The sequence below is a fragment of the Protomyctophum bolini genome, assembly GCF_963924005.1.
Source record: "Protomyctophum bolini genome assembly, chromosome: 16".
Lineage (NCBI taxonomy): Eukaryota > Metazoa > Chordata > Actinopteri > Myctophiformes > Myctophidae > Protomyctophum > Protomyctophum bolini.
This window is the reverse complement of record NC_137877.1, coordinates 38,402,511-38,422,136: the sequence shown is the minus strand read 5'-3', so window position 1 is coordinate 38,422,136 and position 19,626 is coordinate 38,402,511. Positions and strand designations below refer to the sequence as shown.

The 19,626-nt window shown below is 42.0% G+C and overlaps 2 protein-coding genes across 2 annotated transcripts in view; one reads left to right on the top strand and one right to left on the bottom strand.

The window, feature by feature from the left end:
• Positions 1 to 231: 231 nt before the first annotated feature.
• Positions 232 to 11,881, bottom strand: LOC308330202 (Golgi pH regulator). Its single transcript, XM_080784966.1, has 14 exons — positions 11,627 to 11,881; positions 10,358 to 10,417; positions 9,846 to 9,949; positions 9,634 to 9,740; positions 9,098 to 9,199; positions 8,836 to 8,956; positions 7,550 to 7,630; positions 6,784 to 6,893; positions 6,357 to 6,445; positions 6,076 to 6,168; positions 5,446 to 5,541; positions 4,736 to 4,825; positions 3,977 to 4,042; positions 232 to 1,072 (listed from the first exon to the last, which is right to left on the bottom strand). Exons 1-14 carry the CDS (start codon positions 11,666 to 11,668, stop codon positions 866 to 868), a joined length of 1,368 nt encoding a protein of 455 aa, XP_080641092.1. The 5' UTR covers positions 11,669 to 11,881; the 3' UTR covers positions 232 to 865.
• Positions 11,882 to 12,446: 565 nt separating this feature from the next.
• LOC308330612 (OX-2 membrane glycoprotein) overlaps positions 12,447 to 19,626 on the top strand; it is a 12,556-nt gene continuing 5,376 nt past the window's right edge. The window contains exons 1-5 of the mRNA XM_080785554.1: positions 12,447 to 12,660; positions 13,483 to 13,558; positions 14,265 to 14,588; positions 15,746 to 16,075; positions 19,362 to 19,626. The exon at positions 19,362 to 19,626 is cut by the window's right edge and continues 20 nt beyond it. Coding sequence (XP_080641680.1) covers positions 13,486 to 13,558; positions 14,265 to 14,588; positions 15,746 to 16,075; positions 19,362 to 19,626 — 992 coding nt within the window. The 5' untranslated portion in view covers positions 12,447 to 12,660; positions 13,483 to 13,485. The remainder of the gene's footprint in view (positions 12,661 to 13,482; positions 13,559 to 14,264; positions 14,589 to 15,745; positions 16,076 to 19,361) is intronic.

Here is a 19,626-nt window from a genome sequence, read left to right as displayed (position 1 = left end):
CACCCGTGTGAACCGAGTGGTGCAACTCCCCCCCTCTCTCTCTCTCTCTCTCACATTAGCAGGCAACAGTGCCGCACTCTCTCTCTCTCTGTTTCTGGCACAACAGCGCCCCTACTGGTACTCATTATCGTGCTCATTAACGTCACAGGGACACATACAGGTGTGAACACGGACATTGCTGTTCCTTGGGAGTGGTTGCACCACTCAAAAACATTAACACACAAACGCAAATTAATGTCAACAGCCACAACTGATTTAATCCAAAATCCGTCTCTTTGGTGTAAAAACAGTAGATACGCACAAACACTTACCAGCAGGCGCTAGATGGAAGCTATACTGTCAAACTGTTTACATCATGTACCGGTGGATCGCAAACAAACAATAGTGCCAGGGGGTTTCAGACATTGACTGATGGGACATAATTTGCCAGTGCACTCAATTTGTTCCTCATTCCTTAATATGGGCCGAGCTGGCCAGCTGGAGTCAAGCTGCCAGCTGGGCCGTGCTGTGAACAGCTCTGTTGTCCGTTACCGACTGGCAGAGATTTCAAGCATTTGCATTTTGAAAAGTTAAAATTAAATCCAAACAAACATCAACATTGTTTCGTCAATATTCTCACCTAAACCCAACCCAAGTATCCAAAGTATCCACATTCACCATTGTTCCCATTTTATAAGCAATCCTTATCCAACAGTCAGCCCTTCCTGATTCAGGAAGTATACTAGGCCAAGCCACAGACGAACCACAGAATGATTTCTTATAATTATATACAAAAGAAATGAAAGAAAAGGGAGAGCGAGTTCTTTGACTTCCCCTGAATTTCAGGTTAAAAGTCACCTCCCCTGCAAATAGGAGGTTGTGTTGATCAGAGGGCCATGTGCTTCTCTGGTGCCTGCTTGTGAGCCAGATAGAGGAAGAGGATGCTGGACAGGGCACTGACCAGGAAGATGACGTCGAACCACCGGTGGTAGAAGTTGAACTGCAGCTCCCCCAGCACCTCTGTGACGATGGTGCGATACTCCGGAGGCATGCTCATGCGCATCAACAGCACCGACGACACAAAATACATCCCCTGAGAGACGGGGAAGGGAAGGGAAGGGCGGCGAGTGGAGAGACAGCGGCAAAGACAGTTATAACTTTGCTATACTAGCCCTTACCCGTTGTGAGATATTTGCCCCCATCTTGTGGCCGTGGGGGGTATTGCGCCCGGGCGCATTGCCCATCGTGTGGTGATGTAAAAACAATATTTGTACAGTAAATATGACAGTTGCGTCTGTAAAAAGTATCCTAGCTGGATTCTGGGAGCGTGCAGAATTTTTTTGGCATGGAGAGATGTGTGCTAATAGTGTGGCTCGGTCGGAGATAGACCACAGACGGAGACCACGGCTGTAAACGGCTGTTTTAATCCACTAATAAATTCATTATTAAGTCAAATCGAAAAAAGGGCTCCGTTAAGACCTCCATATAATTATGGTCCATGCCTGTGTGAAAAGTGGGAGTGATTGGTGCAGCCAATGATGAGATAACGCTCTGTCAGTGACATTCATTCAGACATTCAGACAGACATTCAGACATTCGCTGAATTATAGTATGATGATGATGATGATGATGATGATAGTATGTGGCTATACTTGTGGGTCACAAGAGTAATCCAAGTGGGATCCCAAATAATTGTCAAAACACTAAGATTTTTATCATAATATAACATTAATACAATAAAATAAACACACTTTAGTTTACATCATTGAAAAATGTGTTTTCATAGTGATCAAAATAATATTGTGTTGGTTCCACTGATCCTAGCTGCATCAATTGATTGATCATTAAAATAAATATGCTCTGAATGCAGGGGACCCTTCACCCTTTTTGCAAAACAATATATGTTAATGCCGCTTAGAAGATTTAGAACACTTTCCTGGGGGTCTTTATGTGTGTAATAAGTGGTTTTAGATATTTTAGCAGTGAGCCCACTGTCTGTCATCGACACTGGGCTCACTTCCTTCCTGGACTACAATTCCCATAATGCTTTGGTGCACTGCTCCTCCTTGTGGATTGGTGAGGGCTGACGTCATATTGTAGTTCGGTGGTCACCTAACCACCGAAAATCCAGACTGTATGGCCCTCATTTATCAATCGAGTGTAAAATCTGCCACAGATTCGAGTGCAGGTTTCGTAGTACACCCACGTCGCCACGGCATTTATAAAGTGATCGCAAACAGTTGATCCTTCCTTAATTTCATTCTGACGTTAATAAATGTGACGACTGAAATCTATCGGGCACGCGCTCGTTTTTGCGACATGAACGTTCTGGAATACGTCCTGAAACCATGGTTACATGGACTTGCTGCCCCAGCTCTCTCATACACACACAGACGCACGCACGCACACGCAACTTGCAACTTGTTGTATCTTAAATAAATAAACCTGCATGAATTAAATAAAGCTGTAGGTCTGTTTCTCCTCTCGCTTCGCTTCCCCCTTGCTGCCCGCCTCACCCCCCCCCCCCCCCCCCCCGCACGCACGCACGCACGCACATATCGCAATTTGCAAGCAACTGTCACTGTGTGTTGTTAGTTGTACAGTTATATTAAATTATTAAAGTATTTTTAATTTAATATACAACAAGATCTATTAGTGAACGAAAACCTGAACCTGTGAACCATGAATTAAATAACAAATAGGCGTGCGCGCGCGCGCACACACACACACACACACACACACACACACACACACACACACACACACACACACACACGCTGCTGTTTTGCATAGGTGCTGCTCCTCGATCCTGATCCTGTCCTGTCTGCCTGTCTGTCTGTCCGTGACACCGTGATCAACTGACCATGCACGTTCGACAGTCTATTTAGATTGCCTCGCAGTCGCTAGTCGCTGCAGTGGATAGGCTGTCAACTCAACTCAACTGTCAATATATGAATGTGCAGCTAAAACCGTAGCCCATGTGGCTGGCACTGGTGGAGTGGTGGTGGTGGGCTGGCTGGGTAGCCTACATCTCCGATGCGGTTCCCACTTGCGCTGGCGGTACATTTGGCATTCGAGCGACGCGTCGGGTTTATTAAACGAGGAGGAGATTGCACATGTAACTCCAGAAAGACATCGGCCTACTGTAGATTAGGCTACAGTATATAGGCTACCCATGCATGTTGGGACTCTCCGCAGCTGCAGGCAGCACTGCACTATAGGCTATACTTTCCAACGTCATGGAAATATTCCAGCACAGACAGCCCAAATCCTCGCATGTATGCGCTCATGCAAAACACTGTTTAAATGGCTTAAATCAAGTGCGATTTTAATTGTAAAGTTGGAAAGCTCCTATAAATTTAATATGACACAAAGACACATCTTGTAGGTCCATTCCTTTTTTCTTTTTCTTTTTTTACATGTAGCCCATATACATACAGTTTTATATTAACATTTTAGGAGTGAATACATATGTTTCGATGCCTTTGGCAGCCTCTCAGCTGGTCAAACAATGCTGCTCCGCCGTTCTACGACAGAAAAACAAGCGTACGCCAGTTGCGGAGCAGACGTGGGATTTGAACGTTGTCAAGTTCAATTTCAAGCTTTGCCGGAAATGGTAAATGTCGAAAATGTCGGCAATGTCGGCAATTTCGGCGTGCACCCATATTTTGGCGTACGCACGGTTGATAAATGAGGGCCTATGAGCCTTTACTGAGACATGTAGTCCAGGAAGTAAGTGAGCCCAGTGTCCATGACATCAGAGACACTGGGCTCACTGCTAAAAATCTAAAATATCTAACACCACATATTACACACAAAGACCTCAGGAAAGTGTTCTAAATCTTCTAAACGTCATTAACATATACTGTATATCTTTTTCGTGTCCCACGAGCTATTGAGATTTCCAAGTTGGCCCCCCCCTGAACCAGAAAACATTGGACACCACTGATCTATACGGTGTAACAGGACCAAAATAAAGCATCCTTTGCGTACTCACCATGATCTGAGCGAGGACGAGCACTATGACATTGGAGGATTTGCTGCTGGATATGGCATAGAAGAACTGTACACGTGAAGACATAAAAGGAAAGAGCTAAGCAGAATATATGATGAACAGCGATATGTATACAGTCTCAGTATACACAGTAACAATGTACAGTAACAAAGATTTGCTACACCAAAAAAGTTGCATCTTTAACTACGCCCCCTTTCATGACGACGGCCCGGAAGAGAATTCCCCATTAATTTTTCCCATAGACGTTTCAAAAAAGTATTTATTTAAAGACATTTAACCCTCGGACAAAGAAGAAAAACTAAAACAAAAGTGCCCTTTTCTTCTTATTTCTGATTATTTGATAGGCCCAAAACGTTGTGTTTATTGTCATGATTTGTCACTACAAGAGTTGTCTTTTTTTCCGAGCCTTAAAAGGTCATTAAATAAATACTTTTTGAAACGTCTATGGGAAGAATAAAAAAATCAATGGAGAATTATCTTCCGGGCCTGTCGTCGTCATGAAAGGGGGTGCCGACTGCTGCTGCTCTCTAGTCTATACTTTGTCTCATGACAAATGGCCGATCTACAATCGGCACAATCTACATCTGCATCACAACCGTAACGCATTGTGAGCTTGTAGATCTGTTATTTTTGCTATGTTTTGAAATAATATATTTTTTTTATTACGTTTTTTTTTTTTTTAAACCTTTTGAAAACGTGCCAAAAATAGTGACCGTAATGACCCGTGTGTATCGTGTATACCTTGGTGAGGGTGATGAGCAGACCTCGTATAGACGTGACGATGATAATTCCTACCAGGATGAAGGAGATGTGCTGAGACCAGAACTTCACCTTAGGGGGAGAAGAATGAAGAGGAAGAGAAGCGAAGAAGGAATATATGAACATGTCATGATGTTGTGTGAGGTTGCATTGTTTAAAGTGTATATGTAGCACAAGTGCTAGTTTTCAACAGGAGGCTTTTCTAATATAGAATAACACTAGTCTAAAACCCAATCAAGTACATCAAAATAATATATAAATTATGAATTAGCTGTACCAGAGCAACTACGCGAGCGCAGACAGTACAGTACATGTCAGCAGTCTGCTCTGAACAAATCCAGGCAGCCCAACACTGCATTCTATTCATCTTTATTTATCTGCTTAGAATCCCAACTTAGTAATGTGATTATTCAATTTCAGCAAAGGAGACACATGATTCTTTGAACTGTCCCCACAATGCGGGATAACATGTTTTCTGTCACAGCGTGACAGATCAAGTTAGTGCTTGCAGAACCTGAATTTAATATGGGCTGGCATCATTTAACGACTATCCCCACAGGAACATTCTGGTTTGTGTGTGTTGTGTGTGTGTGTGTGTGTGTGTGTGTGTGTGTGTGTGTGTGTGTGTGTGTGTGTGTGTGTGTGTGTGTGTGTGTGTGTGTGTGTGTGTGAGTGAGAGAGAGATAACTTACATCAAAATCGATACCTAGCCAGTTCACTGTAATCTCAATACCTCTCGTCACTGGGTCAGTCTTTCCAACTCGGTCAAACACAATGTTTATTGTGGCCTAGTTTGGAGGAACAATAACAAGTCTCAACAATAAGGCTGAAAATCTACAGCGTCCAACATGTTTAACCCATTTAGACCTGGGAACAAATTCTAAAAAAATGTCTTCAAAATCATGACAGTTTTCTGAAAAACCTCATGTTTCTATATCAGTGGTTCTCAATATTTCATGTCAAGGACCCCCATAAATGATTAGCCGCCGACCCCCATCTGAAAATATGTTGTTCAAGAGACTTCCCCCAGAAGCAAAGATTTGAGTTAAAAACGTTGGCTCTGAAAGAATATATATTCAAAGATTTGTGCCACATTTTCACTATTTTTCAATAACTAAAGTATAACAATGCTTAAAACACCAAAAGGGGGTTCTCGCCCTGAGAATGGGTTAAACTGCAAACTGCCATGCACTTAAATCACACTTGATAAACCAGTCACAAAATGCTTACGCTGAGTGTTACAAATGACTCCATTATGTGTGCCCGTGGTGTGTGACAGAAATGACAGTTATGAGACATGAATGCAACTCAAGTTATCTCACCATGAAGATTTTCCACACACAGTAGATGGAAAAGAAATAGCCGAGGAAGTTAAAGTATTTCCCCTGGAATGTCGTGGAGTACTCAATACGCTCCTAAAAAAAAAAGGGAGAGATAGGATGAAGTAAATTAGTTATACAGAGTACAGACACCAAGGGTTCAGTTAGCGTAAAGAGCAACATTGTAAAGGCGAATTTGTGTTCATTCTCTGGAATGTGTAAACAGCGTGTGTGTGTGTGTGTGTGTGTGTGTGTGTGTGTGTGTGTGTGTGTGCGTGCGCGACCTTGGTGGCCTGCAAGTCCACAGTCTCCAGGAACAGTTGTCGGCTCAGCTCCTCCAGAGCGTCAACTTCCTGCTGAATCAATGTCAGGTCTGGAAGGATGGAGTTAAGGAACCTTAAGATGCAGTACCGATCCAATACTTGAGGGGGCGCCAGCCCCTCCTATGCAGCATACAGCTTTTTGTCCCTAACTCGTGTCACACTTACCATTGACAATGAACAGAGAATTTACCTCCTATGTGTCTGAGCAAATATAGCCCAGTGGGTAAGAGTCATTATGCTCACATCTTTGTACACACACACACACACACACACACACACACACACACACACACACAGACACATGTACAATACGTGCATCGGGTATTACATTAAAACACCTAACCATTAGCTGTCACTCTTCATATTCATGATTTTGTGTGAAGGATACCCGCACTGCCTGGTGGCGAGGAGGTGACACTCTTGATCATGCCCCAGAATCCTGTCTGTTTGTTCTGGTCTTCCCCACGCTGGTACATCTGCCTCCGGGTCATGGCAATTCTACACAAACCCAACATGACTCATGTAACACATGGTAGGTAATGATGACACAACAACCACAACCACACCAGGGGCCATTCACAAATCATCTTAAAGGCTAAAATGTTATTTAAACAGGTGTGCCTGTTCTAAACTTTAAGAGCTCTATATTGTAGGTCACGAAGACAATTAAAAACATTGGTGTCCGAGCGCCCATCTGTACTGTACTGTACTGTGCCAATAGGTTAGCCCCTTGGGTGCAAAGCTTCTCTCTTAATAAATGCACTTAATATATACTTAATATAGATGTGTGAAAATAAATGTATGTTATTTTATTTTTGTAAAAATACATTTAAAGGCCCAGGCGGTGGCGTAACCGTCTGGGCACCCGACTGGTAATCCAGTCGCAGTGTGCCGCGGGTTCGACTCCCGAGCCCGACACGGCCTTTACTGCATGTCTTCCCCCATCTCTCTCCCGTTTCCTTTCAGCCTACTGTCTGTCCCTTCACTGTCTGTCCCTTCATCAATAAAAGGCGTAAGCCGCAAAAGAAAAACTAAAAAAAAACATTTAAAGACCTACTCCACCCCAAATTTTATTTTTTTACAAATTTAAACAAAATGAATAACAATAAATTCAACAAATGAAGGGAAAGAGACCCAATGACTGATTTCCTCACCGTTTCTTCTTACTGACGATCATATCCATAGTTTGAAGTAGCCGCCTTTCTAGAGCAAGGATGTCACTGTCTGTCACATTTCTGCAGAAATGACAATGTACAGTAGCAAACAACGTACACAGGGTCATTGGGCAGTATGCAAAGGGACAAGTCACATTAGTATATTTATCTTTGTGTGACACATACATGTACTCATACCTGTACATAATATTCATTGATGATAGACTGCACATACAATTTACTCATACATATATTAATTAATAGTTGACTAGACTAGGCTAAGACTAGGCTGTACACATGTATGACTTAATTAATCTGTCATTATTGACAGACCATGTATTGTACTGTATATACTCATTGTTGATAGACTATTGTATTCCACGGGTGATAAACTGTACATACAGTATGCTCGATTCATATATTCATTGTTGACAGAAAACCCTTCAATCATATATCCACTGTTGATAAGACTGCACATATAAAGAATATTTACTGATAACATTATATACATACATAGTCATTCAGAGACCATTGCAGATATTTGATGCCAGAACCTAACCTGCTATGATTGATTGATTGATTGATTGAAGTATGTATTAACAGTTTGCAGAATTACAGTACATTTCAAGCACAAGTCAATACAAAAAAACAGTTAACTGTGAGTGGACGACCAATAAAGCACTAGACTATGACACCTAAATGTCCCTGTGAGATGAATACATTGTTATCAGAGTTGATCATACCTGCTGATGCATATAACTTACAGCTGTAAGGGCAGTGTGGTCAAACTTAACAGACAGTGTGGTACTACTTTATAGTGTGGTGCAACTGTAAGTGCAGTTCTTAACCCATTAAAACTGGGAAAGCCAGGCGGGGTGCCTGATGGAGGGGAAAGGAACTGGTTGGAATAACGTGTTCCTTCCACGCGCTACGTCCAACCAGGGAAACTCCCTCCCTGTCAGGTGTAAAGGAGCAACTTGGACACTCATGCATGAAGGAAGCATGAGTTCAAGTCCGTTGCTCTCCCCAGGTTGACGGAGGGTGTGTAGAGCCCAGGATAACATTAGATAATTGACACAGGGGTGAAAAATGGGAAAGCATCCGTTTAACCACTTTAACCATTATTATATACTTTGGCTATTCACATATGGCAGATATACAAGCTCACTTCGTGGCGCTTGTTTAAAAGACATTTTTTTGAACCAGCCTCAGGTCAGGCAGTGTGGTGCGAGACTGCGCGTACAGTTTTTAACGTGCGAGTCAAATGGCCAGTATTTGCAGCTCACCTGAGGAAGTAGGACATGTACGTGTAAGGACAGTTGACGGCACCAAAGCCAGACAGCAGAGCCATGAGTGTGACCCCTATGACTCCAACACGACTGATGAGCTGCTCAATGGACAGGATGCCTGGGAAACAGAGAAAGTATCGAAGGGTGACAAGAAGCATGACATAAATACCTAATTTGTTACAATTCATGGCACTCTTGAATTAACGACAGTGGCGAATGGGAATGGCTGAATGTGTCCACTACCGAGGGGTAGGCTTACCATGTTTTGGACTGAGGATAGGAAATGGGTCTCCCAACTTCCAGAAGAAGTACATGAAGGTAAACCACACCACACAGGCAAAAAGCAACTTTTGTCTCTGCACTGCACAGAAACAAAACACAAAAATGTATTGATTAATTGATAGTTTTTATAAGCTTATCAATCGATGAACCGGTTAGTTGATAAGCGCTGTTTTTTTGTTTGTTTTTATCTGCAAATCCTTTTTTTGTATCTGAGAATCTTAATTTCCCTCAATGTCTAACATACAAATCTACAGTTCTACACAGAAAGAATACAAAGGGATATTATATTCCTTAATCAAAAAATTCTTTGACCATTTGCGATTCAGGGCCAGGCAATGGCTATCTTTGTATGAGAAATTGAATTAATACATATCGCATGCAAAAGCAGAGACGTTTCGATTAATTTCATTAGTTATTAACTGTTAAGTTTAATTGACTAATTTCTTAATGGCAATTAATCGATTAACATCCCTAGTTTGTTCTTTACAAGACAATAAATGAGATGAGACTCACACAGACGTATGTTGCTGACCACAAAGTAGCCAATGTAGAAAGGCACCACAAAGATGAGCACTAGCAGTATCACGTACAGGTTGAACTTCCAATGGAAGTACCTGGAGCTGTGCAGACGAAGATATGAACCGAGTATTAAGAATAAGAAGGGCTACAATGATATTTTGTATCACGTAAACAATAAGAAATAATGATTTTTTTACTGTACGTACCTACTGCTTAAGGCACCCAGAATCTCAAAGATGATGAGTTCAAACATGGTGCATGAGAATGCAAAGGTGACAGAGAAAACCACCTGAACAATATACTGACGCACCTGTCGACAAACATGGACATACTTTATCACCAGCAAGTTAGGACAGATTATTCATTATTATAAGTATAACCACTGCCACTATGGACTAATGCTGGGCAATTAACCAAAAGTATATAAAAACTGATATTTAGAACCAATAATAATAATAACAACCAACTTCATTATTACTTTTTTCCCCCCCTAAATTGTTATCCCACGATTTTTTCAGCCAGTGTCAATATGTATTCCTGGGCTCTACACTCCGTCTGCCAACCTGGGGAGAGCAACGGACTGACTGACTGATCAACTAAATCGATTTGTCTGTTTAACCACTTAACCCTGTACATAATTGCACGTCATTGTACAATGGACAAAAATCAGGTGGAAATAAATAAATAGCGTGAGTGGATTAATGACAGCAAAGCCTACCTCGTAGTCTTTGAACAGCTGTCTCATAAAGAACAACCATCCAAATCCAAAGAACAGGACCTGAGTGAGTATAGTTGAACAGAACGGGGAGTAGGGAAAGTTAGTAAGAATGTCATATTTTGTATATTATATGGTATATGGCAGTGGTTCCCAAACTTTTTCATGTCAAGGAGGACCCACAAATTAGCCCGCGGGCCCCCATTTGAAAAGATATGCCAGGGACCCCCATAAGAGAATTATTTTACGGCTCTAGCTGTGATTCTCAACCCGTTTAATTTCAAGGAACCCGAGTTTGACATGCATTAGGCAATTTATATTGTAAAATCAATGTTATTTAACTCACTTAAATTACACTCATTACACTCCGAGTTACAGACCCATAAGGGTCCATTTGGTTCATAACTATCATTTAGCTGGGGACCCCCTGGAACTCCTTCAGGTACCCCTGGGGGTCCCTGGACCGCACTTTGGAAATCACTGGTTTATGGACCACACAGACTGCCATTACAACATGCTATTTTGTGCAATGTTAGGAGGATTAGGAGAGAAAATATCACATCTGAGATTCTGAGTATGAATGTGATAAAAGGCAATGCCAAATAACCATGAAAATGGAGGACCCTGATTAAACTAAGTGCTTTTTCTGGTTTCTTTCTTGTAGCAGTTTTTGTATCGACTGTGTGCTTTCGTTTTAAATGTACATTCCACATTACTGTGAATAACATTTTCAATCAATCAGTCAATTATAAACCACCTAAACCACATAACTTCAAGTTAGACAATTGATTGATCGATGCATTTATTAAACAGATTGGAGAATTACAGTACATTTCAAGCACAACTCAATACAAAATTGTGGACGACAGTGACACCATAAAGTATTGCACTTGTTTACAATAGGGCCCACCATGTTCAATTCATCATAACAATTAGAGACGTACAAATATACTCTTCTATATAGCCAAAAACAGGAAATCATCGTAGGAGGTAAAAAGGGGGGAAAAAATACATGTGAGGGGGAAAGAGGTGTGGGTGGGGGATTCAGGTTTAACGGGGGCTGCAGTTTCGCCCTTTGAGAGCAGTTTTGAAGGAGTCAAGGGATTCACATGTCTTAATGACTGTTGGTAGGGCGTTCCACATTTTTGGTGGCATATGAGCGAAATTAATTTAGTCCCTTTGTTTGTGCTGATCGAGTCTGGGTTGCACACAAGACTGCTGCATGTTTATTGCAATTTGCAAACGTTAACTTTATAGACATGCACTTCTTACCTGCGAGGTGAACATGATCACTGAATCCACAAGAAACGACATGTTAGCCTCCCTGTAATCTGTCGATATATCTAAATGTAAATGCTAAACTCCGATCCAATGGTTATGTCTGCTCATGCTGACTTGTGATATACTCATTAAGCTTCAGCCTAAACCACCACCGGCATTATAAGATAGTTAGTTTAGTTTATATAACTGAAGAAGTGCATTGTATGTGCATTCGTTGATCTGCTGTCACAACGGCTGTCACCAGCGTTTGCATTTCACTCTCTACGTCATCAAAATGAGCCGGGTGAAGTCCAGTTCCGTCGCAGACATTACCCGTAACACAAAGGACAAAATAGCAAATCAAACTTGTAATTACAATAATGGCCCAAAGAGGGCGGCAATGGTACAGAGAGGACCAATGAACGAACAAGCGCAAAAAAGGTTTTTACATCCTCCTATAATTCCATTTTATGTTGTTGTTGTTCTCGTTCCTAAATTGCTTATTTTATAGTTTGACAGATAGCTGACATAGACTAAATAATAAAGAATGGCATGCCCTTTGCGCAGTTTACAGGACCTTTGCCGTAGTGTTCGCAGTCCGCATATAGATTTTAAGTGGTATAGGGACGCTCTACACTTTTAGTTGGCTCTTTTAAAAGACAATTGGATTTGGGACCTATATTATGGTCTGATTTGTCAAGACCTAATTACATTTCCTCGGATCACAAATGTGCAGCGTGCGATTATAACGGCAGGGGACGCTGTTGAAGTAATTTCTCATGTCTGAGCTGTGATGTGCGCCAGTCAGTCAGTCATAGAAGTGGTACCGGTACCGCACGGACGGACGGAGCTGCCTGGTGGAAACAGACTGCTTCTCTGACTTGGACAGTTGGACTTGGACTTGAGGATGTTTGCGACTGGCATCTTGAGGATGGGCCGGATTTTACTGGAATAGAACATCCTAAAATATAGTTATACCTTTTCTGGGCACATCTGCTGCTGCTTATTTTATTTCATTACATGAATTTAAGCAAGGACGTAAATAGGTAAGCCCGTAATTTCACACAATTAACTGGAGAAAAAAAAAACCTTGTTTGCTGATGTTTTTGTTTTACTTTTGGGGGATTATGCCAATTATGACCCCCCCCCCTCTCAGTAGTACTAACTAAGGCTAAGCTTTTACTTGAATGAGCATGCTTTTGACTTGACATTTATTCAAAAGACCCATTGTAATTGTTCACATTGTTCAGTGTTCACTGGAAACGATGGGCTGATTGTGTTATGGCATGCAGTAGCCTATACGTTTTGAATATGTTAGAAGAATACGCCATCTGTTCTTAATTATATAATAATAATAATAATAATAATAATAATAATAATAATAATAATAATAATAATAATAATAATAATAGTAATAATATTATAATAATAATCGTTTGTTGTTTTAGTATTGTTTTGTTTCCACAGAAGTGTTCAATATCCAAAGTATCAAATATCCATATATTGTAAAATTAGAAGTTTATTCAGTATAGAAACACAACACGTTCTTGATTGTCTGGCATTTAATCCAAGATAATGTTTGGGGTAATTAAAAAAAATATCCACTTCATATCAGAGATGTGCACTTGAAAAGTGCCCATGATTTTTATTATTATTATTTTAATTAGATGCAATTGTGAACAATAGCAAACAGTCAATGTGAGCTGGGCTGGTTAGGAGAGGCGTTTAAAGGCTTGAAGGCCATTGTCTGTGATGCAAATCAAATACATCATGCTCTGTTATAGGCTGTTCCACACCAGCAGTGTATGGAGAAAGGTTCTGTCCGATGTGAGTGTATTGTACTGACCTCTCACTAACATAATCTGCAGGTAATGATGTCTGTGGCGTGCTTCCAGCGAGGTCTGCAGCTGTGTTTGTCCATACTAATGGTGGCAAGACTGGAGGGTATGTATAATAAAGATAATTATTCAAAAAAACGATGTCACTTGAGCAGCACTGGATTAGTTGGCATACATACATAGATACACCAGTTGTTCATGTCAAGGACCCCAACTTAATTTGTATTTCGGTCCTATAACCCTATAGCTGGCACAAGTTGAAAATGCCTAATTTAAGAAAAAAGCAATTATACCAACGTAAAAACTTTTACTTCACTACAATTATTTGAAAACTTTTGTTACTATAGTTACGTTGGCGATTTTAACATACATTAACCACTCAACCCTATATACATTTCGGCCATTTGAAAATACCTTTGTACTTTTACTCAAGTGCATTTTCAATTCCGTATACTTTTACTTGTAACGAAGTAGTTCTAAATTGCAGCATTGGTACTTTTACTTAACCAATTCTGACCGGGCACCCATTTTGGTGTTGGCATCATGTTATGCTTTAGCTATTGAAAAATAGCAGATCTACAAGCTCATATCGCGCCACCGAGTGGCGCGATACGAGCTTGTAGGTCTGCTATTTTTGAAAAATTCGAAGAACGACTGACATTTTTAGAATCTGATCTCAGGTCAGAATGGGTTAATCAGACCAGTGTGTGTCCAGTGGAAACCTCGTATGAATCTGATCTCAGGTCAGAATGGGTTAAATAAACCAATTGAGTACTTTTTCCACCACTGGTGGTTTGTGCTGTGTCTCACAGGTAAGGTGACAGCGCCAGAGCACCTGGAAGCTCCCGTGGAGCTGCCCTTCACCCTGAGCTGCACTCTGTCCAAGGACAAGGTGGAGTCCCTGAGGCAGGTGCGCTGGCTCGACGTCCAGAACAAGAGCCTGCTGACCTACGACCCCGGCCAGAAGGACAGCAGCGTCAGTGGCCAGCACCACGTGGAGCTGGCCCAGTCTCCGAGGGACAGCTCCGCCATCACCATCCGCAGGGTGGGCTTCCGCGACGAGGGGTGCTACACCTGCATCTTTGACCTGCTTCCCTCGGGTTCACAGCAAGCACAGACATGCCTCACTGTTAACTGTGAGTATAGTCTGTGTAAATGTGTGCCCCCCGTATATGTACATCGTGCTGTCTAATCAGAGGAGTTGTTTTCAAACTTTGTGGGCAAGTCAAAATGTCAATTGGCACACCAGTATTCACAGTATTTCACCGGATGGCAACCGGTTCAGTTCTTTGTGGTTCTTAGTCCATGAGCCAGAGCTCCAAAATTGGAACGTTAAATATGAATTGAGTGTGCAAAACCATACCTATATTAGTCAAATTCCCCAGTTGATTACTCACACAAAGACAATGATTTACTGTATTACATTATTAGGAAAATGTGCAAATAAAATCTGAAAAAGCTACTATACTGTGGAAGGGTTATCATATATTCATTTGTGAGCTCATTGTGAGCTTTTAGATGCGCTATTGTCACACATTTCAATTTTGTTGGGGGGGAGCGGAAATAATGATGAATGATGATGATGGTGTATTGTCGGATGGAGTCTCTGTATTGGGAAATAAGTACTGATATAGTAAATACAAATTAGAAGTTATTAATAGGCCTAATGATAATGATGTGTGATTGACTGTCACAAAATCCCAAAGCGCACCTGGAATTGTCTCATGATCCCACTGTAGAGAGGAGCATAAACTCAAGCTTGTCATAACTTGACAGTGTGAATTGTTTCTTTATAATTTGATACACATATACACATAACTATTGTTATTATTTGTAGTATCCTTTTTCTACATGTCCCTCATTAAAAACCCAGAGGCATACACAACACAGTAGTGTTTATGACTACCTACAGTAAGTTAGTGAATTGCTACATTCTTCTACTCAACTCAGTATGAGCAGCACTCATATGACATTAATTAAAAAAAAAAAAAGTCTGCTGTTTTGTGTATTTAATTTAAATTGCTCTCCAACCCTTTTGGAATACACACAGCGCAGCTAATCAGAACCATCCATTGCATTGGACACTTGGCAAAAGTATACTATAGTTCTGACAAACAGTAAATCAGTCATCCGTGGGGATGTGCTCTTCATGAGAATGGTTGATGGGGAGGTAGCCTTATTCCACTAACCAGAAGCAGATGTTGTGGACACCAGTAAAATGCATCGGTTCTTTGAGTTATATCGGTCCAATCCCAATCCCACAATCTCTGGTCTCTCCGGTCTTTGTTTCCAGCACGTATCACCATTGACAGCAACAAGACAGCGCTAAGTGGCAAGAAGGTCTCCCTGTCCTGCACCTACGGGCTACCCGAAAAGGTGGAGCAGGTGCTGTGGAGGCACACTCCCGACCACGGAGAACCCGGCGAGGTGGCGTCCTACGCCAAGAAGAGCGACCCCATGATCGAGCCTCCCTACCAGGGCAGGGCCTGGCTCAGTGCCTCCCTGTCCCACACGCAGCTCACCATCCAGCCCGTGGCCATCCGGGACGAGGGCTGCTACACCTGCCTCTACAACACGCAACCTGGCGGACCCAAGAGCTCCACTGTCTGCCTCGCCGTTTTTGGTAATATACACGTAACGTTTCCACAAACATTTGTGGCATCCTGCAGAGAAATTAAATAAGAAGTATACAGTAACAGAGAAAGAGCTATACGCAACAATGTTCATTGAAGGAAAAAAAAGCCGAACACACTGGTCTGATATAGTAGAGTAAAGATGTACAGTAAAACACACAGGAACTAACTTCATTATGAGCTGAGCGTACACTGTGTATAAAGTCTGAGTGAGAATGGTGTGACAGTCTTCTAAAGAGTTGATAAGTAGGGGTTATATACACAGTAAGAACACCTGTAGTGCAAGAGCAGAAGGTGGAGAAGTCATCGGGGTAAGCAATGACTATTCAGACAGACTGGCCTCACAGACAGGCAGTCCTGAGATGAAGCTGGATGAAGTAGGCTGTCTAGGATTAGGAATTGAAAACAGGTTAGGAATGTGGGTCTTTTCCCGTTTGCCTGGTGTAGTGTTTTTGCAGTCTTTTTGTGGCAAGGTTATGTTTACAATTCATCATTTAGGCATTTATCAGACAATCCTATCCAGGGTAATTTACAGAGTGTTCAACCCTGTACAAACAACAGGGTAATCGTCACTTGAGTAGAAAGCAAAGAAGATTCAGTGCTACCAAGTAACATGCAGGGTACACGGTAAAGATGAAACATATAGCATTAATTGTACGTTTAAGTAACACATAAGTAACAAACATACATAAAGAACATCTGCATATAGCATCTATCAATAAGAAATAAAGGAATACGAGGAATAAAGAGTGCTAGAGGGTGAGGTGGAGTCTGTAGAGGTGAAATGCGATGCAAATGTGGTGGAGTGAGAGTCTGAAATGTTGACAGAGGGATCAAGGTCATTCCACAGCTTGGGTATAGGAGGGAGAAGAGTAGGGTGTCTTAAGAAAGGAACTGGAGTGACTGACGTTCTGTGTGCTTCTAAGTGTACGGGAACGCCAAGGAAGGGGCCGTTCATGTCCTGAAGTTAAGGGTGCTACATGCCCTGGAGATTGCTTTGTAGGTCATCATCACAAGTAGCCTGACACTCAAGTCTGAAATTTCATTTAGTTTCTCTTTATTATTCAGAATATATTTTCTTAATGGGCGTGGCTAGCGATTCAGGGCTGGAGCCAGGCTACATAACATCACAGGTGTTTTGAATTGGATATTGGATGCAGGGCAGCAACCAGAAGCCAGTGAAGGAAACACAAAAAAGGGGGGAGACTTGGGGGACATTTTGGGAGGTTGAAGACCAGACGTGCCCGGCCGCGCATTCTTCATCAGTTGAAGGGGTTTTGTTTGTTGAGTGTGCATGCATGCCCGCCCGGCAGACCAGCAAAGGAAGGAGGTATAGTTGCACTAGTTGTTGTTATTTGGTGTGTCTGATTTGCTCTCACATAAAGCACAGGCCCAGTGTCTCTCTGTCTGAAGAATGGGCCATTTGAAAGAGAAGTGAGAACGAGGTGGAATGGTGGAGGCAGGGAGGGGATGTGTGGGTGAGACAGGCCGAATGAAAATGCTCGGGGTCAGGGACTGTGTGTCACTGTTTGTCACAGACAGTGATTCCTTCTGTCCTCAGGCCTCTGACGCCCTCCATCTCTTGGTTTCTTGTGCGCTCGCTCGCTCTCCCTTTTCTCATGTTCTCCGTCCCCTCTCTCAATTATCTGAACAAACAGCAGAGCTTTTGTCTGACGTTGGAACTATACAGTAGGCGTTTCCACAGTTAGAAAAGAAGAGAAGGGGAATTGTGGATAACGCTTTAATAATGTTTATTTTTCTTTCATTTCATTGCTGGCCATGACTGCCAAATAGCTTGCTTCTCTTACCCCACGCACGCACGCACGCTGCCCCTGCTTCTGTCTTCTTCTCTTTCACACACACACACACACACACACACACACACACACACACACACACACACACACACACTTTTCAATACTAATATACAGTAATATGATATCATGAGGATTGAGGATGCATGGCAAATACTAGTGTGGTAGAAGAAAATCCTCCACTAGGCTGTATGTATAAAACCTGTGTCATCCAATGTTATCAATACACCCTTCTTTGGTCTGATTAAATTCTTCCCCAAAATAGTAGCACTGTTAACACTAGAATTGGATGTTTATGAGTATATTATTAACAAAATGTGTTGTGACAATGTTTTCCTGTTTACCAGAGCTTTGGATGCAGACAGAGCACTATGGGCGTCTGCAACTGATCTAAATAAGATTGACTAATGTTCGCTAACTAGTTATGCATAATCATCTGAGAAGACGCATGCTGCTATCAGGGCCAAATATCTGTGGCTAAATATGCTACGCCAACACAAATGTTCTCAATTCCAACGAATAACATTCCTTTTCTTCCGCCCCAAGAGAATTAAAAACAGCCATGGCTTTACTTTATATGGATCTCAAGAATGCAAGAATTCATATTGATCCAATAGTGCAAAAGTATTTGCCTCAGGTGTCAACAATTATTCTAGACTAGAGCCTGATTTATACACACATTTGCCTGCCGGTGTTCGGGTGTTGCACCCGCCCCAAAAAAAAGCTATGTGGAGTTATTTTCAAGTATAAATCAGGCATTTTGAATACGAGGGGTATTTGTTATAGATAGATACTATAAGAATCTAAATAAGCGATATCTAGTATAACACTACGAATCTACAATGCAACTCAGAATCTTGGGTCATTTGTTTCCCATCTAATGAAGTACAACTACCACAACTAACAGTTTGGGGGTCCAGATAAAAAATTAAATTGTTGTTCACGTTATTAAGTGTCTCAGGGTCCTGCAAACCAGTCATATAGACATTTTACTGTTGAGAAAACGTTATACTGTATACTATAGTGTATAATAATAATAATACCTACTGCGTCACAAAATTCCCTATAGAATTTGACCCCATGGTCATCTTGGAATGGGATGGTTCCCAATTTGATCCCCAGCTCCTCTTTTCTAAGGTTCCAACACTCAACCCCTAAATGAACCCCTAAATGTGTGTGAATGTAATGATTATTGAACATCGTCAAGTATAATTGGAGAAAGGACCCAGTGGCGTGCACAGATAGACACTAGGGGGTGCTAGAGCACCCCCTGCCCTTTTGGCAATGTGCCCGTTTGAAAAAAAGTGTATGTGGACCATGGTGACATTGAGGTTCCACACGCTGCACAAGGTGCCCTTTTTTCACTTGAGCACCTGCCCCTCTAAATGTCTGTGCACGCCACTGAAAGGACCCTGCATAAATGCACCATTTACTATTTTAGCTTTTATTTTTATTTTTCCAGTGCTGCCCAAACCACAGGTGAGCTACAAGACCACGTCCCCGGGTGTGATCGAGGCCAACTGCACCTCTGTGTCGCGCCCGCCCACGGAGATCGTGTGGAACGTGGAGAGGGACAACCGAACCATGGGACCCCCCACGACGACGCAGGTCGCCCAGAAAGACGGGACCACGCTGGTCATCAGCACGCTCACTGTCCAATCGGGGCTCTTGAAGGATGTCTCCATTAAATGCATGGTCCACCATAAGGGGCTGGAGACACCGATATC